General features: G+C 38.1%; 1 protein-coding gene across 3 annotated transcripts in view; it reads left to right on the top strand.

Moving 5' to 3' along the window:
* LOC136857181 (probable phosphorylase b kinase regulatory subunit beta) overlaps positions 1-10,259 on the top strand; it is a 119,800-nt gene that overhangs the window by 70,800 nt on the left and 38,741 nt on the right. For all 3 annotated transcript variants that reach the window (XM_067135630.2, XM_067135629.2, XM_067135627.2), the window contains 4 exons: positions 275-508; positions 2,465-2,652; positions 7,882-7,997; positions 8,085-8,227. In XM_067135630.2, coding sequence (XP_066991731.1) covers positions 275-508; positions 2,465-2,652; positions 7,882-7,997; positions 8,085-8,227 — 681 coding nt within the window. The remainder of the gene's footprint in view (positions 1-274; positions 509-2,464; positions 2,653-7,881; positions 7,998-8,084; positions 8,228-10,259) is intronic.

Below are 10,259 nucleotides of genomic sequence, written 5' to 3'. Positions count from 1 at the left end.
CCCCACGTAACTCAAGCTAGACTGACTCATTCATTCTATGTGTTAAATATGGAATGGCAGCAATAGATCAATTTCTGAGATTTCTTAGATCTGATTGATCTATAATTTGGAAGATGCTATGTAGGGTGTAGGGTATTCCTGAATATACTTCTGTGCATGTTCTTTCAGCATTTTTCGGTGCAGACTTTCAGTGATGCTTCCTTTCTTGCATGTTGTAGGTATACCTCAATGCTGTTTTTATTGTTAAAACATATGTATGGTTATGTCCTTGCAGCAGGGAACAGCAAATGATTTAGTTGTCCAGATTGTCCTCATAGCTGAATCAATGCGGCTTCAAGCCATGATGGCTACATATGGTATCCAGACTCAAACTCCACATGAAGTAGAGCCTGTTCAGATAGGATCATCACAAGAACTTGTTAAAGTATATGAGCATCTTGGTGTGAACAAGAAACTTAACCTGAAAGGAAGACCTGTCCGACCAATAGGAGCTCTGGGTACCAGTAAGGTAAGTAGAAACTCAACAATATACTAGTGAGGATGATGATTAAGGCGGGACCCTACTGAGTTTTCTAAGTCTTGCAATTTTCTTCCGATATTCACCATATTTTGTGAGATCATGTATGTTGAAAAAATTAAGATAATTTTAAAATTTGGAACAGTTTGGTAGCAATAGTTTCATATTTAAAACACTTTTTATACAAATAATTTTTAAAAATTCAAACCATCCCTTTCATACCATTTTCTTGAGTTTTTATTTTGAAATATTTATGTGATACTTCTTAAGGGTATGTGATTGATTATTAGTAACTATCATAATTAGTAGAAAAATTGTATTTGATATAATTAAAGTACTTTTTCTGTTACCCTTTTGCGTTCATTTTAGAAATTCTCAAATGTTGTTATTGTACTCGAGATATATCTGTCAGATATCATTATTTTTCAAACTGGATACCAACTTTCATGGATCTCACATGGTAGTATAGGTGTGCAAACTTTGAAGACAATCGAGCAAAAACTTTTGCACTAACAACATTTTTGTGAGTCAACTGTTGTGCAGAATCACTACGAAAGCATTGAGGATTGGGGAAGTAATGGAGCACCCACCATACTTTTTTTTTTTTTTACAAGTTGCTTTACGTCACACCAACACAGATAGGTCTTATGGCGACGATAAGATAGGAAAGGGCTTGGAATGGTAAGTAACTCTTATTACTTGTCCATATAGACAAAAATATGTATACTGAGCAGTAGGCAGTAATGATAGACTTCTGAATGTTGAAAGTTTAAAATTGTTTATATATTCAATGATAGTAAGCCACCTCACATACGAATGTTAAAGATGGTTTGGACATCTTAAGAGGATGGAAGAGGGAAGGAAGCTGAAGTAGATGATGGAGATCCAGATAGAAAGAGGGAGGGTAAGAGGGAGACTCATACTAAGGTGACTGAAAATTATCAAGAATAGTATAATAAGAAGAAACCTGGATTGGAATACAGTTGAAGAGGAACAATGGTGGTTGGAGAGAGGAAGATGGAAAGGTGCTATAAACATCACAACCCAGCAGGAGCTGGACGAGCGAAATTGATGTTGATGATAGCAACTTTAATTTCTGTGTTGGCAGTGTTCTGAATTCTACAACAGGACATACTGATGATCAAGATTTTTGTCAATTTTGTCTGTAATAAAACAGTGATTTACTTATCTTCCAGTTGCCTCTTGCATTTACTTCCATCTTGTATTCAGAACCAATTTGATGCTAGCATTGAGAAGCACATTTCAATGGCCTTCAAAGTATATAGTGCTGCTGCTTTATTGAAAGATATAACACAATTTGTATGATGTATGGAATAATATACAATAATTTTATGTGGTTATTGCTTGTGCAGATCCTCCGACTAGTGTGGGTAGCATCTGCTGTGTATGGAAAATCACATGTTAATGTGATGGAGGATAGTGTTGGGTACAATATATGAATTGCAGGGAGGTTTTGCACAGCACTAATACTCAGTCCACAAGGCAAGGAAATTGAGCATTTAATGTAAAAATCCCCAACCCAGCTGGGAATTGAACCCATGGCCCTCTAAACCAAAGGCCACTATGCTGGCCATTCAGCCAAGGAACCGGGCTTTTGGAATGACCCTTGTATACGTCAGCATAAATGTATATCTATGTGGATTGTCAATCATACACAGGCCGGGCGTGGACTGCTATGCTGTGTAAAGCTATCACAGCAGTGTAGCAGAGAGGACCACAAAACTAAAGAAAGGCAATGTGTACATGGTTCTTAAAACATCCCCACAAACCATCATCTTCATTCTATGATTATCTTGTGGGGCCACTGTAAATATGTTTAGATTCAAAAGGGATTCTCTTCAAGAAGCAAAATATTTTTCATTGTTAACCTATTTTCAGAGATATGTTTGTAAATCCTATCTGTGTTTAATTGTATTGTGCCCTTAGATTTACAGAGTCTGTGGATTGACTGTACTGTGCTACCCATTGATATTTGAAGTATCAGAGTTCTATCTGTATCGAGACATGGCTCTGTTGATCGATGATATAAAGACTGAACTGCAGTTTGTAAGGAAGTACTGGAGACTCTCAGGTCGACCAACTGTGTGCTTGCTTATCCGAGAAGAACACATGAGGTATTGTATTCCTTTTATCTAAATGAAAGCTTTCTAAAATCTGTGTAAGGTTCTTATTAAAATACCATTGTATCATACATATATACAGTATAACTTCGATTTGCGTGACCTCAATTTAGCGTAAACCCGTATTTAACGGAAGAAATTTCCAGTCCCGAAAATTATTCTGTACGAGCAATGGAATTTTATATTCGATTTAATGTAATTCACAGTACGGCAAACCCCGCATTTAGCATTAAGAAAATGTTAAAATTCTCAAATATTTACTTCTATTCATTTTGATTATGGGACATTAATAACCTATGAAAAAGACGTCATACGCTTGCTAAGGATGTTTCAAGGTAGAAGAGGAATTTAGAGCGCGGGCACTTAGGGCTAAAGTGAGATGTTGGACTCAGATACACATCCGATCGCAGCCGCTGTGGTAGAAGAGAACCCCCGTTTTAATGACAGTGTTCTTATAACCTTCGAAAATTCCTTTATTGATCAGTGCAGTATCCTTCGGTTGCAATGAGAACCCTTTTACTAAGTCATCCGTTATTACGGGCAAATTCGGGCATGTTCGTTTTTATCCGTTATCAATATCCATACACTCTACTCCAAAGAGAATGAATGCTCTACTCCAGCGTTTATATTGAATACAATCGATCATTTACCATATCAATTCCTCGCTACGCACGAGCGAGTTGATCTTCAGCGAGACTGCTCACAACTCTGACAGGTGTAAACAAACATCGGGATAACATGTTTTTGCAATAAGTGCAGTGACAGCAGTTGTTAAGTCCTTAGAAATAAAGGCTGAAGTAAACAATTGCTTAATTTTAATACGATGCACTGAAATAAAATAAGAATGTGATACTTCTCCTCCTCGAGATAGAGCGGTGTGCATAACTAATTTCAGAGATCAGGTTATGTACTTTCGCGTCTTGTTAAATTTCAGAAAGACTGTTCCTATATAAATTTATAGTGGAAATGTTAGCATTGTTCTACAGGGAGCTTGAAATAGTTTAGGTGATGCCGTTTGACGTAAGAAAATAGAAATGTTTGCCAAAAGCCTCTGGAGTGATGCTATTACAATTTTTAAGAATGAAACTGATTATGCATGTTCAGACTATTGGAATTAGAAAATACGTGCTAATGTGTAAGCCACTGCAAGGAAAACATCTGCGAAAATGTTTAAACAAACCGATTACTGTTTCATACCGATTTTAATACGTTTTTTTGTGCGAGTTTGGTATCTTTCCAGACTCTCATGGAAAATCATGTATAACGTTATAAGAACCTTAAACCGAAGCAGTTTTGCATTCACCGACAAAAATCTGTCAAAATGAAGCACAAACCGTAACTACAGTACAGTGTGTAGGGTAGATATCTCCTTGTTTTATTGCTGTCACTGTGTAAAAATGTATGATGGTACAATTTATGTTAATACAGACAAAGAGCTCTGGAAGATGAGTGCTTTATACTGAAACCTCGATTTAAGTAAACCCCCATTTAAGGTTAAAAACATCAGGTCACTTTCATCATCTTCCTTCCCAGTATTGGGCCATGTGTCCAATTACGGTCTTGCATTTTTCTTTTTGCAAGACTTTAAAGCAAGTCTCAGGCCCCTCTAAAAACGTTAAATAGAGGTTCTACTGTACATATATAATTGGGTCTGTATGATTTTTGTGCTTTATTTATTGTTTATTTTGTAGTACTGAGCAGGAAGTTCACAAAGTAGATCATTTCAAAACACATCTATAGGCATTATAATTCTTGGCTCATGAACTTGTTACATATATAAACGGAGATTGGGACATAGGTAAGTCACAGAAACTATATTTTTCTTCAAAGCTACTCGATTGTATCACTAGATAGATACTATATTTTTCTTCAAAGCTACTCGATTGTATCACTAGATGGCATATGTCTCAAACACACGTGGCATCCCTAGCATGCATCTACATCTTAGATGTTAAATCAGTTGTGAGTCGACTGTCATGCAGAGTGACTACCGCAGCAGTGGGGAAGTAATGGAGCACCCACCATACTTTTTTTTTTTTTTTTTTTTACAAGTTGCTTTACGTCACACCGATGCAGATAGGTCTTATGGCGACGATGGGATAGGAAAGGGCTTGGAGTGGGAAGGAAGCGACTGTGGCCTAAATTAAGGTACAACCCCAGCATTTGCCTATTGTGAAAATGGCAAACCACAGAAAACCATCGTCAGGGATGCTAACATTGGAGTTCAAACCCACTATCTCCTGAATGCAGACTCACAGCTGCACGCCCCTAACCGCATGGCAACTTGCTCAGTTCCACCATACTCTCCAAATCTTTCTCTGTGTGATTTTGACCTGATACCAAAAGTAAAGAAACCATTACATGGTAGATGGTTTAGGATGCTACAGGACATTGCGAATGCTGTCTGACAACAGATGATCTAATTCACACATCGTTAAGCCTGTATGTATGACGCCTCCCATATCGTTGGAAGCGTATTGTGAACTAGGCTGTGGGGGATCACTTTGAGGGTCTTTAGGACAAGTATGTGTGCAGTAATGCTACTGTTCCAACTACCATAATAAACAGGAGCAACACAATATTGTTTATAGTTTTTATGGATGATCTCTACCCATATACTTTCCCTTATCCTTTCATTTGTATATTTCACATTTTTCATCCATGCTTGCATTCTCGCAAAAAATGTAAATAAATAAAAATAAAATAGTTGCCATGACTTATGCTCCTAAGCCTTGTGTATCCATGATCGATTAAACAACACTACTCCAAGATCTAGGAACAGATATGGCTTCATCACTAGCTTGCACAATACTGTATCTTGAACTGTGGAGGAATGTTATAGCTGTGCTCAGATCACAAATAGGAAAAGTCCTCTCAGTTGTAATTACTGCGTTGATGGGGTGAAAGTTCCCTTTGGGGATGATTGTAAATACCTAGGTATTAATATAAGGAAAGATCTTCATAGGGGTAATCACATAAATATGATTTTAAATAAAGGGTACAGATCTCTGCACATGGTTATGAGGGTATTTAGGGGTTGTAGTAAGGATGTAAAGGAGAGAGCATATTTGTCTCTGGTGAGACCCCAACTAGAGTATGGTTCCAGTGTATGGTACCCTCACCAGGATTACTTGATTCAGGAACTAGAAAAAATCCCAAAAAAAAAGCAGCTTGATTTCTTCTGGGCGATTTCCAACAAAAGAGTAGCCTTACAAAAATGTTGCAAAATTTGGGCTGGGAAGACTTGGGAGAAAGGAGACGAGCTGCTCGACTAAGTGGTATGTTCTGAGCTGTCAGTGGAGAGATGGCGTGGGAGGACATCAGTAGACGAATAAGTTTGGGTGGTGTCTTTAAAAGTAGGAAAGATCACAATATGAAGATAAAGTTGGAATTCAAGAGGACAAATTGGGGCAAATATTCATTTATAGGAAGGGGAGTTAGGGATTGGAATAACTTACCAAGGAAGATGTTCAATAAATTTCCAATTTCTTTCCAATCATTTAAGAAAAGGCTAGGAAAACAACAGATAGGGAATCTGCCATTTGGGCAACTGCCCTAAATGCAGATCAGGATTGATTGATTGATTGATTGATTGATTGATTGATTGATTGATTGATTGATTGATTGATCTGGATCTTGCACTACGCCATATTCACACTGGATGTCTGCATCAACTGGTAGGGGGCCCCATCAATGCATGTTGGTTTTGAATCATGGCACATCTACTTGCATGCAGTTCAAAGTTCTCCACACCATGTTAATCACTTCTAAGGCCTAGTTCTTCTTTGCTTTGGATACTGGCCCAGGTTTGATCTTGCATTTAGTAATATGGTTTCTTCTGGCATTCCCCAGTTTTCTAGATAGAAAATACTTTCTACATCTGTATCGCCGAGCTGTGACATGATTTCCTTAAAATGAATGAGGAGGATCCATCTGCTGTTTCCTCCTCTCTAAATCAACAGAAACTTCTCTTTGAATACGAGGTGCTACTGTAGTGGTTATAGTTTCTGAATGAGAGTTGGTATGAAGCATCTTCACAAATTTTTGCAGTTTCATTCATAGCTACAGCAGCCTGTTCCACATGTGCGGAGGCACCCCATATTGGTGTAGCATATATTATGACAGGCAAGGGGTTGCTAGGGCTGGGGTTCTTAATGTTTGGAGGTTGGCACCCCAGTTCCTGTTCGTTAGCTTCCTGATGATGTTATTTCAAGCAGCTTCTTTTTCCCAGTATTGAAAAAATGCTGTTTAAACTCATTATATGACTACAACAGACTACAGTTTGTGGATAAGGGGATAAATTACTAAGTGTCATTGAAAAATAGAATTCATTATTGAATAAAATATATAAAAAAATTACTAAGTGTCATTGAAAAATAGAATTCATTATTGACCGAGCGAGTGGCCGAGTTTTGTCATAGAGCTGTCAGCTTGGATGTGGGAGATAGTGGGCTCGAACCCCCACTGTCGGCAGCCCTGAAGACGGTTTTCCATGGTTTCTCATTTTCACACCAGGCAAATGCCGAGGCTTAATTAAGGTAATGGTTAATTCCTTCCCACTATGTACATTCTATTTCCTATTCCATCGTTGCCATAAGACTTATCTGTGACTGTGCAACGTAAAGCAAAATTGTAAAATAATAATAATTCATTATTGTGTCTCACCAACGGCCGTAGCCGTGTTGAAACACCGGATCCCGTGAGATCTCCGAAGTTAAGCAACGTTGGGCGTGGTCAGGAGTTGGATGGGTTGCCACGTGCTGTTGGTGGGGGGTAAGGGAATGGAGGAGCGGAAAGGAACTGGCCACCCTACCGCACGTAAACTCCGGCTCAGGAACACCTCTGCGGAGGTTTGGACCTGCCTTCGGGCAGAATAACCCTTACCTTATTGTGTCTCAGGTGGTATTTTACTTGTCAAACTAAAGTAGCTTTGTATGGGTTTGGTGGGAATGAGTTTGATGTCATCAGATCATATTTATCTAATTGAACTCCAGTTTGGTGATGTTCAGAAAAGGTTCTCAAGTAAGGTGAAGTTAAAATATGGTGTTCCCAAGGGGGGAGGGTTTGTGGTTATGGGTCTATTCCTGTTTTTAATAATGATTAATGTTTCAGATGTTAATCTGCATTCAGAGATTATTCTTTTTGCTTATGACTTTTGTAAAGTATGGAAAAAAATATTGAAGAATTTTTTTGTTATCTAATAATGCCCTTCCTATTTTTCAGAGATCCTCAATTCAAGGAAATGCTTGATCTGCTTGCCATGTTGAAGAAGGGTCACTGTGATGGAATGAAAGTAAGGATTGGGAGACTACAAAATTTAATTTCCTCATCTTGCATTGGTAAGTTACAGTTTCCCTTCTTTCACATGGTTGCATAAGATGAAATCTCAGTTTGAATAGAATCACAGTTTAAGGTGTTTATTATAGAGCATCTAGACTTCATGAACACTGTAGACACTGAGATGACCTTCCAGCCCTTCAAACAAGTTGAGCATGAGTATATTGGGTACCAGAGTCTCACTGATGTTCCACGAGCTGAAAGTTATTCGGAAGATTACAAGGACTATCGTGTAAGTAGTAACATTTCCAATAGAATATTTAACAGTAATGACTGCATTGTTCTTGAAATAGACTTTCAGCTTATTAGGTAATGTAGAGTACATATAGTTCCTGCCAAGGATATGCTAAGTTGAAAATGTACATAGCAGTTGACTGTGTGGTTTGGACTGTGTAGTTATTAGCGTGCATTCGGGAGTTGGTGGGTACAAATTCCACTGTTGGCAGCCCTGAGAATGGTTTTCTGTGGTTTCCTCCCTTTCACACTGGCTGCATTTGTACCTTAATTAAGGCCACTATAGCTCCCTTGTCCTATTCCATAATCGCTATGAGATATATAGTGTGTGTTTTAATTATACCGACAAAAAAATCAGGGATGCTCTTCATGTTATGTAAAGAAAGATGGCGCAATTAGATTGCTGGAGAAACGTTTCCTTTTTTTTAAAAATTAGGTTAATTTGTTACTTCCAGGCGCGTGATTCAAATTGACAAACTCGTTGTATTTGCTCTGCTAGAGTGCAAGTCATTGCCTGCTGCTGTGCTACAGAGGAGGGAAGGGAAAGGGAGGAGATGTAGGGTGTATGACAGACGGTGACAAAGATAATGCTTGGTGGGAATGCACCAATTTCTTGTTCGTTAAGCGCAGTCGCTTCCCTGGATAAACTGTGGATAAACACAGTTTGTTCTGCTGATATTGGCTACTAAGTTTGCGGTATAAATTGATGAGAATGGCTCCATTCCGGTACACCAACAAAGAAATGGCTGATATGCACCTAGTCTATTGTGCAGCAAATGACAATGGGAGATAGACCGCACTGATTTATGGCGTCCGGCACCCTAATTTCCGCCAACCTCATTATTGAACCTTCATGTGTGAAAGAGAGCGGTAGAAAACTCTTATGTGACAGTAGTGTGCACATTTCAGCGTTGGTTTAGTGTCAGTATTTGGGCCAATGTTATTGGTAATTATTGGTAATTGGTAATTGCCCAAACGGAGGCTACTTTTCCTTGGTAGAATCACTGCCTGGATTATTCAAAAATGTTCCTCTGGGAAATTAGCACTGAATGTAGCTGAGTGATAGTGGCTCTCCACTGCATTTCTCTCATGTCATGCAGCACTTAAATGATCATTATCCTGGGAGATGGGTAGGCTGTGGCGGGCTAGTTAAATGGCCTCCACTTTTGGCTGATTTAACTCCCATGGACTTTACTTGTTACGTGAAAATTGAAATAGATGGGTGGAGTACTGAAGATTTACTGTAATCAAACCATTTGTTTCTTTCGTTCAATATCTCATTTCTTTACAGTGTTGTGAGTAAAGGAATGAACGATCATGTGGGGGTAGCAATATATCTTCACACATGCTAAATGATAGAGATCATTACGGAGTCCAGCAGATAAGACTAGAAATAATCGGATGCATTCCTTGATTGACAAGTGTGTCTTAATTACTGTGTGTTCAATTACAGCTGCATAATAAATAAACTGTGGATATTGCATGTGCAAGTCGAACGAAGAAATTTGTACATTCCCACGGAGCATTACCTCATCCCTGTGATTCAGATTCCATGTAAAATTAGAGGTCCTGTTGCTATCATCATAATATCAACAGTCACATAAAATGTACTTGCTTACAGGATGGTGAAAATACGTATCAGTTTTTAGATTGCAGTTCTGTCTGTTAGTTTGATCCTTCAGCTATGTCATAAACATGACAGCAGTGTTACCAATACAGGGAAAATTGATGGAAAGTTTCATAGCAAAGATTGCTGCATAGCAATAGGGCTTATTTCTTTAAAAAAAAAAAAAAAAAAAAAAAAAGTTTTCCAGTGTCCAAATAGTAAGTATTCCTTTAAAACTACATTTAATCTAACTGTGTGAAAAACAAGTCTAGCTATTATATAGTTTTTATATGCACAGACACACATGGAGGATATTCTCTTCTGTATATTAAATTTCCTTTAAAATCAAGTTGATCATTCAATTTCCAGTTCATGATAATCATTTATAGTGACATAAAGCATCATTTGAACATCATCAACAGTT

This window comes from Anabrus simplex, chromosome 1, assembly GCF_040414725.1.
Source record: "Anabrus simplex isolate iqAnaSimp1 chromosome 1, ASM4041472v1, whole genome shotgun sequence".
Lineage (NCBI taxonomy): Eukaryota > Metazoa > Arthropoda > Insecta > Orthoptera > Tettigoniidae > Anabrus > Anabrus simplex.
Note: the sequence above shows the minus strand (reverse complement) of the source record. Positions and strands in the feature narration are given on the sequence as shown.